Source organism: Schistocerca cancellata, chromosome 2 (assembly GCF_023864275.1).
Source record: "Schistocerca cancellata isolate TAMUIC-IGC-003103 chromosome 2, iqSchCanc2.1, whole genome shotgun sequence".
In the NCBI taxonomy this organism is placed as follows: Eukaryota; Metazoa; Arthropoda; class Insecta; order Orthoptera; family Acrididae; genus Schistocerca; species Schistocerca cancellata.
The window spans coordinates 1,114,771,368-1,114,792,355 of NC_064627.1; the positions used below are offsets into that span (position 1 = coordinate 1,114,771,368).

Consider the following 20,988-nt stretch of genomic DNA (forward strand, 5'->3'; position numbering starts at 1 on the left):
TCGATTGCTTATTTTGCTTTGATCTGATAAGTGCTGTTTTCTTTGTTATAGGTGTTTGCGTCACTCTAAGCTGAAAATGCATTACTGTACTGTGTCTTGCATTGTTTGTCGCATTCTGATAGTGCGTGTTTACGGCCTGTCGCCGCTCGCGGCATGGCTTGCTTTTGTGCGCGCTACCGCCGCTTACAATTAAAAAAAAAGAGAGAGTAATCGTCTCATTAGCGAAACAATGGCAAGAGACTGCTATTTGTTGTTACTTACACTGCTGCTTTCTTTGATAATGATCAACAAGAACCAAATAATAGACTGCGTATGATAGAACATGTTCTGAACGAGAGTTAGGCGAAAATGTTTCTCCATTTGAAAATCTTTGCGGCCGCTTCTTTAGTACATCAAATTCTGCACAGAAATTAGAGTCATCTTAGAATTAAAAATCTAGTCAGTTGCCGTGCTTCATTTCTGACTGTATCACTATTAGGCATAAGAATAATACGAATATAAACATGACACGTTACGTATATTCTTCCGCGTTTGTTGTTGTCTCACTCTAGTTTCGTAGTTTATTTATAGGCAGGCAGGATTTAAATGAGATAGCAGCAAACACGAAAGAATACATGACAAAATGTTGATATTTGTATTCTTATGGTGAAGAGAATACTGCATGTGATTCACATTTCATCAGGTTCCTATTAGCAACCATCTCTTCTCACAGGTAGGAAAAAATTCAGAATGTAGAGTTGGCCATATTGACAAACATCCCAAACAGTCTTGCATGTTGGATTTTCGTAGTACATTGAAATTCTGCTACATTCGAAGATGATTAATATGGAATTTGTATTTACTTCGTTGGATAATGTATGAAAATGCAGTGGTCGAAACTCGGGGCGGGTTAGCTGTGGCGGCACCTACCAACATTTTTCAGAACTTCCACTTGCTTTGCACTCGATTCTAAGCCGCAGGCAGCTTTTTGGATTACAAAAACCGGAAAAAAAGTGCGGCTTAGATTCGAGTAAATACGGTATAACCGTATGAGTGGGGTATTTATTTGTTACGAGACTCAGATTTTCTCTGAACTGTTCAGGAACTATATCATCGGAGTCTGGGGGTCGGTAGAAGGAGCCAATTACTAACTTAGTTCGGCTGTTAAGTATAACCTCCACCCATACCAATTCGCACGGTGTATCTACTTCGACTTCACTACAAGATAAACCACTACTGACAGACACAAACACTCCACCACCAATTCTGCCTAATCTATCTTTCCTGAACACCATCTGAGACTTTGTAAAAATTTCTGCAGAACTTATTTCAGGCTTTAGCCAGCTTTCTGTACCTATAACGATTTCAGCTTCTGTGCTTTCTATTAGCACTTGAAGCTCAGGGACTTTCCCAACACAACTACAACAATTTACAACTACAATTCCGACTGTTCCTTGATCCAAGCACGTCCTGTATTTGCCATGCACCCTTTGAGATTGCAGCCCACCCCATACTTTCCGGAGGCCTTCTAACCTAAAAAAACCGCCCAGTCCACGCCACACAGCCTCCACTACCCGTGTAGCCGCCAGCTGTGTGTAGTGAACTCCTGACCTAAGCAATTCTGGTCTTAAAACCTTGTATAATGCAGATATAGACACTCCTGCGCTAATGTTCAGTCCAAAAGTTAGAACACAGAATTCATAACTTCTGCCACCACAAACAAATGCTGTTTATTTTCGAATTTCTTCATGGAGTTTTACTTGCCAGTAGGAAATTTTGAGAACAAGTACACTGAAATATTTTGTATTGTAAAACTTTTGAAGCTGTTTGTCCAAATTCTCTGGCCTTATGCATACTGGTATTATAATCTTATTGATACATCTAGCATTGAGAACTAACCTAACAGAACCATCTGGTTTCTTTACTGGTAATATTGGACTACAGTAGGGTGAAAATGAAGGTTGTTTAATTCCCCATTTAATCATACGATTGATCTCTTCCCTTATTGTGTCTCATTTGCCCATGGAATAGGATATGACACTACACAAAATGTCTCATGTGGATAGACCTCAAATTTATATTCATAGTCTTTGATTACTCCTGGCTCCTTACTGAAAACATGGCATACTTAAATAACAAGTTGAAAAGTTCTTGTTGCTGAATATCATGTAGTGCCTGTGATACACTTAGTTTCTGCTCTACCATTTCGTAACTAACCTCAATGTTCACTTCTTGTTCAGTATCAAATTTGTTTGTGAAATACACAGCTGGAAAGGAATATTGTACTACGACGTTTGACTCTGGTTTGTTTTTCTTAATTTTGTCAAGTGTTTTGACTACATCAGTAGAAAAGATCTGATCCTTCACATGAAAGTGGCATTTACCATTACCTATGTCAACCTGTGTTTTGTACATTCTAAATGTGTCCATGCCAATAAGACAATTAACTATAAGTTTGTCAATTATAAGAAAGTTGCACTTCACTGTAAAATGTTCAATTTGTACTGGAATAAGTGCTTGATGCTTAACCAGTTTATTCTTACTGCCTGTAGCAGTTTGCACCTTGCAGTTTTGTACAGGAAATGTTGGGAACTTGCCTCTCTTCTTCAATTCACAAAAAAATGCATTTGACATTAGGTTCGTAGATGAACCTGTATCTAAAATTAACTGTGTATCAATGTTAAATATTTTCACCTTAATGATTGCTTGCACTTGTTTTTCCTTGACTTTATCTACTACATCTAACTCATGCTGATACAAATCATCCTTGATGTCACCTCATTTGTCAGATCTTATGAAACATGTTTGTAATTCTGCCTTGCCCCCACTCCCTGTGTGGCCAATAGCATGGGGCTTAACTATGACCAGTTGGTGTTTTCCGACAGTGTAGTGTGACTTAGTTCATTACCTGGAGAAATTTCAGTGAGTTGCACTGTGTGTGTACTTCACCAATTTGTGTTGTTACCTGCTGTGCAGTTGTTTTGCTGCCCAAAGGTCAGCTGCAATACAGCGTAAGGCATGGCATTGTTGCAGCGTGTCAGCCACTGCTGTGGCTGACGGTTTCTATTCTTTTTCGGCATAGGACCTTGTGGTGGTGAATTGTAATTCACTCATGTGTGAAAATTACCCATGTTGTCTTGGAAATTTCTTTTAAATCATTTGTTTTCCATTCCCATTACTGTACTCATAACTTCTCAGTATGTAATTTTGCTGTTGTGTGTACCAACCTTGCTGTGTGTTTAAATAACATTTTACTGACTGATTTACACAATTATGTTGTTGTTGTGCCTGATTTTCTGTTGCTCTATGGGGTACAGGTCTTCCCTCATAGATTAAGTCGATAGAATTGAACACTGACAGAAAATATTCAGTTGTCGTGCACAGGCGTTGTGACTAATTTTCCTCTAATGTGCAATGGTAAACGACTTTTCAAAATTTTTAACACATCTACCTGTGATATTGGGTTCGTCCAGTAGCGTGTCTTGTTCAGGTATTTTTCAAAGTATCCATGTAGCTACCATATTTGCCATTCAATGGTGCATGGTTGAAAACCTCTCGTCAGAGTCTTTCTTGCACTGCCTCAGATCAGTATTTGTTGAGGAAAGCTAGTTCAAATTGGATATAAGTGCTGCAACATTCAGCCCCTTCAGTTGCCCGTAGGAACACATCACCTTGCATATATCCCATGACAAATCTGATTTTCTGTGCTTCCGTCCAGTTGCATGGAAATACATGATGAAAAGTACTAATAAATACTATGGGATTCATTCTTTTACCTACAGTAGTAAATGTAGGAAATTGTCGATGTCTCAGCAAAACTTTGTCTGCAAAAATAGTTGATAGACTCATGGAATTTTTGATCGTGTTTATGTTGTTATCTGTAATTTTGGCTGGTAATTGCTCAGGTATTGGGGTTGTGGGTATGTTTACCATTTTGCAATCTATAATTGTCACTGTTACCTGCTGTGGGACTTGTGAATAGATACCAACAGGTTGTGGTTTGTTCACTGTAGCCTGTGTATTATTTACATGCATATTTCGAGATCCGGTAATATTTTCTTCTGAAAGATTGGAGATCCTATTTTCCGTGGCTTGTAGGTTACCGGCAATGTTTACTTTGTTCACAATTTCATTTTCTTTTTACTCAGTGACCTTTTCTACTACATCTGTGTATAACTTAGAATCAGTTACTCAATTCTCTGCAATGGTGTTACCCTTATCTAGCGTGCATGCTTCAGCTTGACTAATGATATCACTCAGATTTTCATTAATCTTCTCTCCGTCCTTCTTAGCACATGCTGAGTCTACTTCTAATATCGCTACCCTTTAAAGTAAGCTCTTCTACAGCTAGAGGTGTGCCTTCATAATCTTTATTTAGTTTGTTAACGACAGTGGTTACCTTTTTTTATTGTCGAAACCAACTGGTTTTGTGTGGCTTCAATGTTTGTGTTTGCAACTGTGATTTTCTTTATCCATTGTTCTACTAGATTGTGATGGTCCCTAAAAGAATCTACCTTCTGTTTTACCTCTGTAATGTTACTGTTAACTTCAGAAAATACTTCATGCTTTACCTGTGTTTTCATATCATTCAATTTTTCCTCGATTTCAGTGCGAAAATTTTTGGCTAAGTCATCACATTTCTGAGAGACCATTTCTTGAAAATCGTTGAATACTTGTTTTTGTTCTTGCTTCATTGTGTTTAGATCTTGTGTAACAGTGTTTTGTTGCTGTTTTATCGTGTTCATATCTTGTGTAACGGTGTTTTGCTGCTGTTTTACCATGTTCATATCTTGTGTCAAATTACTGAAATTGGTGTTTATATTGTGTTTAATATCATCAAATTTCACATTTATGTTAGATAGTAGCTGCCATAGCAGTGCTTCAGTTGTACTACTGTGGTTGCTGTCCAATGTACTTCCCAAATTAATGTTTATGATGCAATCAAGTGATGTTTGTAACATGTTGTCAAGATTCATATTAAACCACTCTCCGACGTTTCATTCATGAGTGGTATGTCGCTCTGGGAGATGCGTGACATTGTCTCATCAATCGTAAACATTGTGTTGTCAAGGTTATTCTGTTGTGGAGTGTTGCTATCATTTGTCACTCCTGCAACACTCATCTCTGATCTACTTAATCCTTCAGCAGTAGGCATACATGGCACCTGAACTTCAATTGTTTGATCTTGCAATTCTGTGGCATCTTGGCTGATTGCACTTTCACTATCACTATCAACAATGGGCATATATTTTTCAGCCATGTTATATGAATTTGCAAAAAATGGAAATTTCACAAAAATGTTAAAAATTTCATACACCAATTATTAAACTCAATAAATGTAAATTATGTAATGTCAAAGCCTGTTTTACATCTATTATGATGCTCAAACTATTGTGTCACAAATCTTTACATTTTACTGGCATTGTGTATCACACTGAAAAATTTCTCGCCAATAAAATCCAAGGAAGGAAATAATGAGGAAAATGTTTCTGTCTACAACAAAAGAGGCACTACCAAGTGTAACCATGCAAGCAACTTGCATGGCAGTCCTACCTTTGCTGCACCAAATAAAATTGCTTACTATGGAAAAAATTTTACGTAACCTGCATCCAATTCTTATCCCTTTCAAAAATTTTCTCTTCAATTTTTGCCTTTTTGTAATACTTGCTCTCTGTAGTGATTCATGCAAACAGAAAATACAGGCAATTAGTTTTTATAATTCATAACTATGTCATAGAAATTTCTTACTATAACAATAGTTAACAAACATTACTCATGACTGGTGCCCAGAAGTCCTGGCACACAGGTCAACAGTTGTACAATAAAAATGAATATGAATAAAAATAGTAATATGGTTGCATTGTTAAAATGTTCTGTGCTTATTGGTATCCTTTTGGGCATCGGACTTCCTTACATTTTTGTTGAAGCTGCAGGCGGCGGAGGACTCAGGGCACACTGGCACTTGTAATCACGAAAAACGAGACGCCTGATAGTGACAGAACTTTGCAGAGAATGGTTTCCATTGGTTGTGAAAGAGAGAAAGCTTTCGATGCTATTGCAACCAAAGAGAACAATCACAGGAGATCATTATTGAAAGTAATTGATGTGTTTGAGCCAAGCACTGAAAGACAAATGGCCACAGTACAATGATATATATGAAAAGGTGATTTTTCAGCGTCACAGTTCTCGACCCCTTGTTGCAAAACAAGCCAAAACGTACCCGAAAATGTTGAAATGGGAAATCCTACCCCACCCGCCGTATTCTCCAGACATTGTTCCCTTTGACTAACAACTTTTTAGTTCAGTGGCACATGACCTGGCTGCCCAGCACTTCCTGTCATATGAACAATTGCAAAACTGGATCGATGCCTGGATCTTCTCGAAAGATGCCTAGTTCTTCTGCCACAGGATTCGTATGCTGCCCAAAAGATGGGAGAAAGTAGTGGCCAGCAATGGCCAATACTTTGAAATGTAAAGTTTTTGTAAGGTGCTCACAATAAAGCCTCGAACTTTGAGAAGGCGGAGAGAGAGAGAGAGAGAGAGAGAGAGAGAGAGAGAGAGAGAGTGTAAATCTTAATTTTACAGCGTCCTGGGGGCCTTTCATCATGTACTTATACACTCTTTGTCCAAATATTTCAGTTTGTTTATTCAAAAGTGACAGAAACCTTTCGCACTCCCCAGAGTCAAATCTCTCTTCTCCCCAAAATTCACTCAAAATTCTCTGCTGCTTCTCTTTGGACCAATACTAATCTAAAAATGCTTTCTCAAAGCTTTGTTATGAAGTACAACAATCAGCTACCTGAGCTACCCATCCATAGGCATCCCCTTTCAAAAAACCTCTCACAAATAGCCTTTTCTCTTTGTCATTCCATGTTTCAGGCAAATTATTAAATTCCCTAATAAAACAGTGGATGCACTTCCCCATATGGTTCAAAATTACTAAATTTCTTACAGCTAACAAATGAAGGACTGTTTGGGACACTACATACTCTCCATACTGTAAGCTTTCAATTTTGTACCTCTTCCATCTTTTTCAGCAAATTTTGAATCTAAATTTTTATTTACTTTTACCAGATTTTCTTCTACCACTACTACACCCCCATTTCAAAATCATTTTTAATCTGATCAATTTGGCTCTCAAGTTTAACCCTGTTTTCAGTACAAAATTTCCTGGCATCTTTGACTTCATCCTTAAACTATTTTTTGGAAACCTCCACCCTCCTACTATAGTCATCACATAGTTTCTTTCTCTCTACTACACATTTACGTTAATCTCTCATCAGCATTCTGCTCTACTTTCTTTATCTTTTCATCACAAACCTTAGCTACTGCCTCAATCCTGCTATTTAATTTTGAAAGATTATGGTTGACTATCTGAACCTTCTTTTTAATTTCTTTCTTCAGTTCCTCCTTTGGGCTAACCATGTCAGTTCTAATGCTATCAGTTTTCTTTTCTACCCTTCACGTAGTACTGATAATATGCCTTAACATTGCTTCCAAGTTTCCATCTGCCATAAACTGTTGCTCTTGCTGACTTTTGCTACTAAGTTCCTCCTTCTTAATGATTTCACCCACTTCAGTACTGTTTTTGTCCATTTCGTTCTTTACAAAAGGACATTCGTCCCCATCCTTCAAAGTTAAATTCATGTCTGATTTATAACTACATTCAATTACAGAACTATTCCCACTTAGGTCTTTCTGTTCATTTAAAAACTTAACCTCTACAGCTTTGTTCTCAGTCACACTGTCTTGTTCCTTAAGGTAACTCATTATGTATCACTTAATACAACACAGCTTTTGAAATGAATTACAATGTTTTAATTACTCATATGCTGCTGATCTGCTGTGGTTCTTGTGGTTGTCATCTGTAACTGCACGGCTGTGGCATGTTGTAATTCTCTCAGCAAGGCATCTTGTTTACCTCTGGTCAGCTGTGTCCACCTACATGCTGACTGGCTGCTCCTGCCCTCAATGGCTGCTTCCATACAACCCACTCACTGATTGGCTGCTGCACCTTTTCCGTTACAAAACCCCAGTGCTGACTGGCTGTATCACTTCTTCCATGTAAAACTGTACTGTAAACCACTCGAGTTCACACTTCACTTTCAACTTTCATGCATTCTAGTTTATTGTGCCCACATACAATAATCCTCATGTCGGGGCACCACATGCAGCGGTTCACCTACTTTTATTCCTCATTTGTTGATTGTCCTCGGTTTTGATGTACTGCGTTGCTACACTTCCTGGAAAATGGGGTTTGTAATTTGGACACTGACTGCGGTAAATAATGTAGATGATAGGTGCACAGTTGCATTTCACAAATGTTTACTTTCACTTTTCACAACCCACCATATACACATTTAATATGGCCAGTGTACTACTGTTTAACTTTCCATAAGCCTCTTTAATAGTTTGCAGGTGAACATCCACATACTGCTACAGAAGTTTACTGTTGTACATCTATGAGCAGTAAAAGCCTAACCTGACCAAAAATCGGGTCCTTATATATCATCACAATAATAGGCCCTGAAACTACACATTGTTCAATGTTTAATTTACAAAAATTACAATTGAAACTTAACTCATTAAATTAACTGAATGCATCAAAACAATGGTTCTTTGTAACAGTTTCTTCTACTGCAAGGGTTAGGCCGAATTACTTGTTTAAATGATGAAATTAACGTATATGGTTACATAAACAATACTGTTGACAAAACTGCTAATTACTTTGGAGTTAATGAATGGCTGGTTTTGCTAACATGTTTCTGACTAGAGCCAAATAGATATTTTAGGAATCTTAGCATTTCGTCTTCCAAATATTTACAATTATTACAGAATTTATATTTGTTTATATGTCAACAATAGAATTTAAGTTACAAAACAATTACTGATTTCACCCAATAAGAAAAGATACTAACTAGGAATAGTCAAAATAAATTGGAAAATCAATTACATACATAAAACTAAGCACAAAATTAGATCTGGTGTTATATTCTTTTTAAAACTGAGGGGCAACCTTTCTCTTATATGAAAATACAGATTATATTCATGTATGTTAATGGTAATCGGTTAAAACTGAAAAAAATGAATTTAAGTGGGCAGATGGCAAAACAAGAAGGGAAGTAAAACTGTCACAGCTTGCTTCATCACAAACTGTGAAACTTTTGTCATAGTTAACCACTCCAAAAATTTTAAAACATTTACAGTATTACTACACAAAAGTTTCAAAGAAAATCAGTATGGTTTTTGGGCTGTTAATGACAACTATGAAATAGAAAAATAAGATGTCTATGGCAGACTAAGGATTTGCAAGTAGGTCATCTCACAAGCTCTGCCACCCAAAAAAATATATGAACACAACGATCAAAATCTTATAAGGCATTATTAACTACATAATTAAACTTATAATAAGATATTCAGATTTCAAAATATATATGAAACCTACTTATGTACTTAACAAAATAGAGGTGAACATTTGACATAGTTACCTAAAGGTTAGATATATTTTTAATTCAAAAATGAATGAAACAATATTTTCAAAACAACATCATTTGACAGCTGACGACATGCTGATCTTTCTGGAAAATTCTATGGAAGTAAATTTAGGTAAAACAATGAACTGAAAGCCAAAACTGTGGCTGCATGACTAAAAAGTAATTATAAACTCATATGTAAGTGAAAACAAGCCTGAATAAGTTAATAGCTATGTACAGAATGCTTGTTCTATTTGATTCTCGGGGGATCATTAAAATCATAAGTCCTGGAACCAATAGCTTCATAACAATGTTTCCCAATCTGCCGTGTTGCAATAAATTACAACCGCCAAGAGAGTTAAGGCATACAGTGTATATGATTGTCAGGTAACACGAACATTTCAGTTTGAAGTATGATGTAGCTAGAAAAATTTCCTTTTTGATCATTTGTTCATTAATATATTCTGGTCACTGCCCGTACAGACTATGGGCACATTGTGATTTCCCTAACAATCAGTGCCCAAACAATCACTGAGTGTGGTTTTCCTGATTGTCACTTCATGATGTATATTTCCAAACAGTGATGGCTTGAAGTCAATTGCTCACTCTTTTAGTGCTTTGAAGAACTGCTAAATGGATGTTCCAGCTTCCACAAGGTGCTACAAACTTGAAAACGTATTTCAGTTGTAATCACTTCTTGCACATTCATTGGTGCAGTGTGCTTCCATAGTTATCTCAACTGCAAAAGTTTGTCACAAACTGGGAAACCATAAATACACTAGCAGATTGTCTACAGTTTGATATGTAGACATTCTGCTAGTGTATTTATGGTTTCCCTATTTTACTGCAGATCTGAAGGTGGTTATTATAGACTGAAGCCGGTAGTCTGATGACAAAAAATTTGTGACCACAGATGTTAAGTTAAGGAAATTTATCCTATATTCGGGTCACTGTTTTATTCGCGACCATGTCGCACCTTGTGATTGATAATAATGGTTTTGAAATCAATGACAGTATTTCTGAAATGCATGGTAATCTGCTTGAATGCTTTATTTTATAAGCAGGAGCCACACACAGAAGTCGAAAAACTTAACGATGTCTGGGGGACTGCAGCAGTCACTGCAGCCCAGCTGGAATGTGTTAAATACAGACACTTCATGTGACCTATATTCTTTCAATCAGTTTCGATTCTCAAGCAATGACAACATGTGCCTATTGTCCATTGAAATCTCATTTAAAGCAGCTAAAAACTGATGTAAAAAAGTCACTGACCTCTTTTCTTTTGAGTTAAGCTGCACAAAACACATGTGGCTCAGATTCATGCCAAGCCATGATCGATTTAAGGTAGAACTTGAGTGATACTTGTACTGAAAGATTCCCAGTTCTAAATTGCTTAACTAATGACAGATTTACTGCTATATTTTGCAAAGATTTGTATATATAAAAAGATGCTGTCTTCTCAAAATATCTTTCTTTGATTTTGAAACTAAAGCTACCTGTTTCTGTCAATGCACAGTTACAAACCTCTTTTAGATGAATAGATGACTGTATTTAAAATGAATACCCCCAGCTAAATGCTAGTGCTTTTGAATAATGAATTGAGAATCAGTTTGGTTTTATACACATCAGAAAAATACAAGTCGGGCAAAGCTGAATACTACATTTAAAACAATGGAAAATCCAGACTGAAATAATGAAGTATTATGAAAGGGACAGATTGCTACTCACCGTATAGAGGAGATGTTGAGCAGCAGATGGGCACAAGATAAAACTGCTAAACATGTAAACTTTCAGCTAAAAGTCTCTCTTCTGACGTAGATAACACACACAAATTCACACAAGCACAATTCGTACACACGTGACCACTGTCTCTGGTCACTGAGGCTGTTCCTATTAAGTTCCAGGTCTGTTTAGGTTCTGGATTCTGTATGGTAATGGGAAGTGATTTCTGAGGGTGTGGTAAATGTAATAGGTCCGCTAATCAGGCTTTGATAGCTATATGAGGGGATGTGGGGTATGTTTGGAGGCTGTTGAAGAAGTGGTGGATAGTGGTAGGCCAAGGTGGGTGTAGAAAGTGAACAGGTTGGAGAGTTTTTTGATGAAGCATTGTACATGCTGCTCTAGTTCCTGGAGGGCCAGAGTTTCATTGTGAGAGGCAGGACACAGGAATTTAGGATTACAGAGCAGTAGAACCTTGTGATGAGGGCTAAGGACTGGCAGAATCTGAACAGATGGTGGCTCATTGCATAAGGAGGGGTCACAGCAGGAAATGGGTAATTTGATGGTAAGGCCATTTGGGGGATTCCATAAGCCAGGCAAGAACACAGAAACAATGAGTGAGGCTGGGCTCTGGCTAGGGATAAGGAAATGTTTCTGTACTGGTGCAAATAGAAAGAGCAAGGATCCATGGTGGAGGATTAAAACTCATAAATATACATACATTGTGTAGAAATATGTGCAAAGTACATGCAAAAATATGCAAAGTATGTAAAAATACATGGGAAAAATCACAACTATGAGGGAACGGATGAAGTATAGGGAAGCAAGGCGAAGCCTGAGGAACTGGAGCTGGTAGTGAAAGGCGAAAACAAACTGAAATAGGCATGAAAACACAATAAGATCAAAGAGAAAATATTAAAAAAAGATGATAGTGTGGGGCGAGTTCAGTGGGCGAGTTTGTATGAAGAAGAGGGGACATAAGATGTGACAGAACTAGGTGACGTCAGTATGTGCATACTAAAATAAGAGAGGAGAAAGGTGGGGGGAGGGGTTGCAGGGGGGGGGGGGGGGAGGTTTGGTAAGACGAGGTACAACAGATTTGTGTGGCACAGGAAGGTACAGAAAATTACATATTAATTACATCTGTGGAAATAATGTGGCTCCTCACTGACCAAAGACAGTGTTCATGTGAGTATGAGTTGTGCTTGTGTGAATGTGTGTCTGTTATCTACTTTAGAAGAAGGCCTCTTGGCCAACAGCTCACATGTTTAGCAGCCTTTTTGTTGTGCATGTCTGCAACTCACCATCTCTTCTACATGGTGAGTTAGCAATATACTCCTTTCATGATACTGTCAGTACTCCACTTAACATAGAATTGTATTCTACCATTTCATCTTGTGATGGTCATTTAAGTAATGTTAAGAGTTTGACCAGTCACTAACAATGTAATGTTTCTGAACAACAACAGTGTATGTGCCTCTTGTTCAGTGGCAAAAAGAAGCTATAAAAATCCCTATTGGAGATGGGAGTATTGTGCTATTATTTTTAGTTGTGATAAAAATATAGTTTTGTGAAATCATTCAATACTTTTCAGTTACCAATAGGTGAAGAAATACTTTACAATGATCAACAGTTCCTTCTTGCAGTTTTTTGAAATTAAATACATGTTTAAGAAACAAATTAATGGATAATTATTTATGCAAATGCTTTTCAGCAATTATAACAGGTGGAATTTCTGAATTGAAATATTTGTAATGTTAATATGAAATATGTGTTTTCTGTTTTGCTAGTGTTTTGCAACTATATGCCAGTATCTAACTGAGAATGAAATATATCTACTTACCAGGATAAAAGCCCAGCATCGCTCAGATCAAGTTTTTGGCTTCTATATTTTAGTAGCAGGTAAATATTTTGAAACAATATCTAACACACACATACACACAGGAAACACTGTTCAAAATGAATTTAATATTACAGGAGACAAGTCACTTCTTCTAAAGTCAGTAGCCTCAGCTGAAATTACTCTTCCTTCGCAAGATGCTGCACATAGTGGTCAGATATCTGAGGAACTTCTCATCAAAATGAGTAACAACTTGACTGACCTACCACTGATTCAGGACTTCAATCCGCAGTTGTTCATTTCAGGACTATACACAGCCCTGAACCATAACTTAATACATGTCAGCTCACTGGTAATGTCAAAATTTTGTTTAACTGGTACTTCACATTCATTGTATGAATATTTGTGCTGTCCTTAGTTTCATTTGTTGCTCATGAGTTATAAAATATTAAATAAATAACTAACTTTGTGCTTCATGTTTGTTCAGGTAATGCAGACATGTAGAGAACAAATTTGGGACTTTTTGTCCAGTTTACAATGTATATGTTTAACAACTCAAACACTTATCACACAAATATGATTGTTATTTATATATTTACATGTCTAGTTCTGTTGGTTCAAATTGAGAAGCAAATCACCAGGGTCACTGAATGTGTCAGTACATGAAACTACAACATAAAAGTAATAACAGAAAATATAAAATGTTTATAAACCCAAAAGAAGTCAAGCCATACGTTTTAAGTTCCATATCAACAGTTTTCTTTTTTTGTTTAATACGTTCATGTAGAGAACTTATAGAATTACTGTGATGCCCAAGCTACAAACTTCACCATGAAGAGGCCACTTGGTGCAGTTCATGGTACTGCAAACTCCAAGGAATGACGTAAGCACAGTTTTTGTCACCAAACAGTGCTCCAGGAACACCTTGGAAATATAACAACAAACAAACAAACAAACCCAGAATCATATCAATACCTTAACTAATAATACCCAAAGCTGTCTGAACACCCTATATTTGAAACTATTCATTACACAGTTACAGCTATTGTTGAGGGTACAGTTGTTCTACTCGTATCTCCCCTGTTTATCAAACACGCCTTTATCCTTATACTACTATAGATTACATCCAATCACAAACTTACACTGAAAAACTGACTGCATGACTCTCTTTAACTTGAGTGACATACCACAATTAACTGAACCATGGTACAGCCATGTATGCAAACCAAATGGATTGCAAAGGTACATCATGAGATGAATAAAACACAATTCACAATCATAAATGACTTGTGGTGTTATCAGTTACATACACATACTTTACAATGTTCAAATGGCTCTGAGCACTATGTGACTTAACTTCTGAGGTCATCAGTCACCTAGAACTAATTAAACCTAACCAACCTAAGGACATCACACACATCTGTGCCCGAGGCAGGATTCGAACCTGCGACCATAGCGGTCGCTCGGTTCCAGACTGTAGCGCCACCACTCCGGCCGACCTTTACAGTCTGCAACTGTTTATTATTTGTATGCATTTTACATAACATTACTTTTATGAGAAACCAAATTATTTTTCTTTTCTGCATTTACATGGATACTCTGCACATCACACTTAAGTGTCTGGCAGAGGGTTCATCAAACTACCTTTACAACAGTTCTCTATTATTCCAATCTTGAACAGCGCATGGAAAAAACAAACACCTATATCTTTCTGTGCGTCCTTTGAATTCCCTTATTTTATTGTGATGATTGTTTCTCCTTATATAGGTCGGCTTAAACAAAATATTTTTGCATTTGGAGGAGAAATTTCATGATTGAAATTTAGTGACGAAATTCCGCTGCAACAGAAAATGCCTTTGAACATAATTGTAAAATATAATTCAAAGTATGGTGATTGTTTCTTCCTACATAGGTCAGCATCAATAAAATATTTTTGCCTTTGGAGGAGAAAGTTCATGACTGAAATTTAGTGATAAAATTCCACTGTAACACAACATGCCTTTGAACATAATTGTGTAATATAATTCAAAATTTATGAATTTCTTATTTTACAAATCATATTTATGGTCAAATTTATGATGAATCCTTCATTATAATTTATAAACTTTTTGAAATATTTATGAAATACAAAAAGTGACTGACCAATGCTACAAATCAAACCAGACTATTAAGATTTATGAAATTTATGTCCACCTGCTTAGCTCGGTGGAAATGTGGTTGCCTCCGATGCAAGCGGGCCCAGGTTCGATTCCTGGCCGGGACAGAGATTTTCTCTGCTCGTGGACTGGGTGTTGTGTTGTCCTCATCATCATTTCATCCTCATCACCGGTGCCCAATTTGCTCAATGTGGCGTCAAATGAAATAAAACTTGCACTTGGCGGTCTAACTTCCCCGAATGGGGTCTCCCGGCCACGATGCCATACACTAATTTCCTTTTTTTTTTTTTTTTTATGAAATTTATGCATAGTCATTAAAATTGCAATCCAGAAAGGATAGAAAATAAATAAATTTCACATATTGCACATGTGCAGTATAGCAAGAAGAACTGATGATTAAATTTGTTGCTGATTTTTCAGTATAAAATTTAGTACACTGAGCTGCCATCTCCGACAGCAACAATGGCTGTGTATTGAGCTGAACTGAGCTTATGTGAATGCCACAGGTATGTCTTACAATGCTGCTTCAACTCTATGCTGGAGTTCATCAATCACAGTGGCTGGTGAGTGGTGGTGTGTCATTATCTCAGCACTTCATGATCAAATGTTTGCAATGGGTGAGACATCTGGTGAACATGATGGCTAGGCCAACAGTCAAACACCCTCAGTATCAAGCTATGTCAGGACACCATGCGCAACATGGGGGGCTTTCATCTTGTTGAAAGATAATTTCCAGGGTCCTCAAAGCTAGGGTACAGCTACCAGCTTTAATGGATCACAAACAGAATAACTGCTATCCACACTACCAGCTGTGTGAACTAGAGATGATGCTGTTGTGTACCAATTGGCATGTCACGCCATCATGCCAGGTGCTGGGCATGTATGAAGATGACATAAGCAGTCTGATAACAGGCAGCGGATTTTGTTTTTCAAAAACCATCTAGTGCTCTACTGTAGATGGGATGTGGAATGTACAATAACACAACTTGTATCTGAATAAGAACACACTTTATTATAACAAAGTTAGTACAAGCCATTAGCCACACTGTCTGTCAGAGATCACTTTTGTATGGTCCCAGTTGACTGCCAGTGATACTTTTTGTCACAGCTTTGGGAGGAGTGGTGCATGGAGCGCAGAAAGTGATGAGACAATGTGGATGTGAAGAGGTCATCAGAGCACCATGTGGACACGATTGGCGTGTTGTCATCTCTGGCAGAGCTGCTGCAGAGAGGTGTCATGGCATGCAAAGTTGGAGGATGGAAGTTGGAGGGGTGGCAGAGAGGTGAGTGGGGTGCCTGAAGAGGAACTGCCTGCAGAAGGTGCTGGCATTAAAAATTAAACTTGTCTAAAAACTGGCATAATTCATGGTAGTCCTGTGGTGGTGAACCCAATGCACTGTAGAGTAGACAAATGCTGGAAGTGTTAACTATGTAGCCAAGGGAAATGATTTCTATTTGTCAGAATTGGCATTTTTTCCTTTTTTATCACAACTCTGCTGTCAGAGAATGTGTTGAAAACTTGTTTGAGATGCATGTTATGGAACTCTTCATGTGGTGAGAAAATAAGAATATTGGCAAGTTAAAGCATAACAGAATGGGAAAATGAACAGTATACTGCCAATAAAGTGCTGCCAGGTTTGGGCACTATTCTTGAGTCCATATGAACAAACATGAGATAAAACAAGCCAAAAGGCATGAAAATAGCCATTTTGAGGATATTGTCTGGGCACATAGGAATCCGCAGGTATTCTTTCTTGCAGTCAGTGAGGACACTAGCTTATTATACAAGTTCACCAAAACGAACAAACTCACTGCTGACAGAGGACACACTTATATTTACATAATGTTAAGGATTATAGAAATTATTTCTATTAATTTCATAAAAAAGTCCTTAAGTCCCACAACATTTTCTAAAACATGAAGGTGAAGAAAAAAAATTAGGTACATCAGGATTCAAACACTTTACCAACCTAACATGGTGCCGCTTTACACTATGCTAGACTATAGCTTCATTAAAGAGACTTTAGGTTTTATCTTATAGTCTTTTATATGCTTTAATAACCAATATGTTATTAATTTATATTTAATTACAACAAATCCTGACTAGAATGATACATTTTCATGAATCTTTAATGTGCTGTAGTCTTACAATGGCTTACTCTGATAACCTGTGAGTTACATCATAATGACTAAATATGAAAAAATTTTAACCACCAATATGACATTTACCATAGTTTTATTACAACAAACCATACAAACAACAATTTGTTCTTGAGGCATTCAATGTGCTGGTGCTTAGAAAAAGCATATTTTCATGGGGGTATAAGATACCACATAAAACCTACAAAATACGGGCTTCTACTGAACAAGACAAGAACAATACAGCATCTTACTTCCTGTGGGTCACAAGCTTTCTGCTTGTGATGCAGTGAGCATTCTTGATTTCTACTAATTCCACTTTCACTGACAAGTTGCAAAAACATTGCAGAACTTATTTTATGTTTCACATGATGAAATGGCTGTTCAATGTGGAATAGCAGGAAGTGACATCACAAAACTCTTAGAGCACCATGTCATCGTTAGCTACTTGTCCCCTGTGCTGGCAGCTTTAGTGACCCTGAGTAGATCTTTGATGTAATGTTGTGGAGGGGGAAAGGGGGGGGGCAGGTGTAGTGTTGATGAACTATTCCATTTTTAAAAGGCACAGTGCACTAACTATTCATTGCCTCTCCATCTTGGTTTTGGCTGTTGATCTCTCCACCTCCCCACTTCCTTTCTCACTGTCCACTTTTTTTTTGCTCTGGCTTCCATATATACCTTCTTTCCCAGCATTTTCAGTGGTTGTGGAGATTATTTGTCACTCTGCCTGTGTCACTGAACAGTAAATAAAAGTATCAAAAAGCTTGTTTTGATCCTCCATTCTTTAAAATAACTCATTTTAAAATAAATCTCTGTTTTGACACATCCAAACCAATACTTTTTATTACAAATGTAATAATATTCTGAGATATAGAATTTATGCAAGAAGAATCTCTAAATCTATATCATCTTCCATATATCTGCTTCTCTGCACAGCACATAATGTGTCTTAGAATCTTAATGTCTGTCCACCACCCATCATCAAATGACCACCTCATTCCTCCTGTGATACCAGAGTTCCAATTGCTCATGGGTTATTACAGCAGTACCAAAGATAATTGGAGGGAGTTCAGTACTTGGAACTCTTAGTTTCTCATTGGTTAACAGAAACAGATGATTTTGAAGATGAGAGAACTATAGGATACCTCCTGTTATTTATTTGTACATGTGTATGTTGCACTTGGAGGATATTGGACAGACCATCTGTATCTTTGTGAACTTAACAAATGTATGAATGGAATTATTCAATTATTCATATTATGTCACATTATACAGGATAATTTTTTCCATTGTGTACAAACTCTGTGGACTGATCAAGGAGAGGATGTGGAACAAAACAGGTCTAATAAACTTATGACCAGAAATGCATGGTTTCCATGCGACAGACCATTAATTCAATCATACAGTATTACAGAGACTGTGGTCTAACACATGCTGTACCATGCAGCCACAGTTACAGTATGTATGGTTTACCCCTAGAGGGTGGTAGTGTTCCTCATACATCATGCCCTAGTGCCCTCACCTGCCATAGTCGTTTGTAATGTTATGTACCCAAAATGATCGGACACAAAACTTGGAGGAAAATGTGATTAACAATGTGGAAGGCGACCACCATGTGAATACCAGACAGTTGGCTCACCAGCACAGGGCAAGCCAGATGACCATGTGGAACATTCTTCATGACAATTTTTACCAGCTACCCTTATCACTTACAGCATGTGCATGGCTTACTAGTGACAGACTTTCCACATCAGGAGCAGTTTTGTCACTGGTTTCTTCACCAGGCAACCATGACTCCGGGATTTGTGTCATCCATCCTACTCACAGATGAGGCCTTCTTTACAGGGAGTTGTATCTTCAACTTTCATAACAGTCATCTGAGGGATAGTATGCAGAATGCCAATAGTATAATGACAGCGAATCACCAGCGTTGGTGCAGCCGGAATGTGTGGGCAGGGATAATTGGCAAGCTTATTTAGGGACCAGTCTTCCTTCCACATCACCTAACAGGCTGCAACTATCGGTGTTTCTTACATGTGGCGTTCCCTCACCTGCTGGAAGAAATGCCATTGATGATTCGAAGGGTTATGTGGCTGTTGCATGATGGTGCTCCATCCGTTAACGTCTGGACCACCTCACTTGTGTCTTCTCTGGTTGATGGATCAGATGAGGGGGTCCAGTTGCGTGCCCTGCTCATTCACCAGATTTCAGCCCATGTGATTTCTGGTTATGGGGGCATCTCAAAAGAAGCAAAGCTTATTCCAGATGTGGAGACACTGAAGCAGTGTATTCATCCTGCCTTTGTCAATGTTTGGATGCAACCTGGCCAATGTGAACATGTGAGACAGAACATCCTATGGCACATACACACTTGCATTGAGGCACATGGAAAGCATTTTCAGCACACAACACATACAGTAACTGTGGCTGCATGCTACAGTGTGTATTAGACTGTGGTCTCCATAACAATGTACGATTGAATAAATGGTCTCTATCATGGAAACTATGAACTTCTGGACATAAGTTCATTAGGCATTTTTTGTTCCGTATCCTCCCATTGATCAATCCATAGAATTTGTACTCGGTGGAAAAAATCACCCTGTATTTATTCAAATTTTGTGTTAAACAGGTACACACATAATTATCTTCGATTTTCTGCTTGTTATCAAAGGGTGCTGAAAGTGGGTTACGGAGCTTTCATCCAGCATTTGATAATTCAGAGCAAGAAGATGGAAAACACAAGAGGACCAAGAAGATCTCTCAACAGCATAGCTCTTTGCAAATAGACTTAAATCCAAGTTCAAAGTAACATAATGTACAAATGACAGAGCGATACTTCACTGTGATCTTAGTAACAGTTAATGTAATAATATATTTTGATTTTTCTGGGTTCATTTTCATTCTGAAGTTGATTTCCTGATAACACAGTGTACTGTGAATTATTTACCAATTTTAAGTGGTTAAGTTAACACTCTGGTGTTCATATGTAGAATTAAAAGAAAATAAATAATGTATTCTAAAAATTTCACATCGATACCAGACAGTTGGCTCACAAAGTGTTCTGTTCAGACCATCAAAATTCATCATTACAGTAGTGATCAGAAGAGCATTATTTATTTGATTCATGGCATGAAATATGATAGTCGAACATTAGAATCAAGCATATGTTGTATACTGTAAACAACAAAGGTGAGGAAAGACAACCACTCACTCACAAAAAGCATAGATATACTCAATACCATAGATAATTTCATTGCTTTCATGCAAACAAGCACCCGTTTTCTAGTTTATGTATACATTCTCTTGCTTATGGAGCAGGAAAAATGCTGGGATGTCATTTTAAAAGGATTCAACCAATTTCTTTCTCCTTTCTTCTTCAACCATAGCTCAGGCTCTGTCTTTAATGACCTTGTCATTGGGGAGATATTAAATATTAATCTTTCTTTTTTTTAATAGTGTAAGTGTTAATGTGTATGTGTCTTGTCCAAATAGATGAAATGGTATTTCGTACTTCCTAAATTTCTTTGCTCCAGACAGTTTATTACTTTTAAAAATTTATCCAAAGTTGGTGAAGATGTGTAAGTGGTTGACACCATTTTTGATCATTAATTTGTGGGCAGCAGGATTAAATGTCACCCTACTTCTTCTCAAGGTCATCCTTGTATAATACATTCCAAAACTG

General features: G+C 37.4%; 1 protein-coding gene across 1 annotated transcript in view; it reads left to right on the forward strand.

Annotated features, from left to right (window-relative positions):
- The window catches only part of LOC126163140 (meiosis 1 arrest protein-like), a 174,760-nt gene extending 154,532 nt beyond the window's left edge, over positions 1–20,228 (forward strand). The window contains exons 7-9 of the mRNA XM_049920064.1: positions 12,962–13,073; positions 13,149–13,363; positions 19,978–20,228. Of these exons, the coding sequence (XP_049776021.1) occupies positions 12,962–13,073; positions 13,149–13,363; positions 19,978–20,115 (465 nt within the window). The 3' untranslated portion in view covers positions 20,116–20,228. The remainder of the gene's footprint in view (positions 1–12,961; positions 13,074–13,148; positions 13,364–19,977) is intronic.
- Positions 20,229–20,988: the final 760 nt, after the last annotated feature.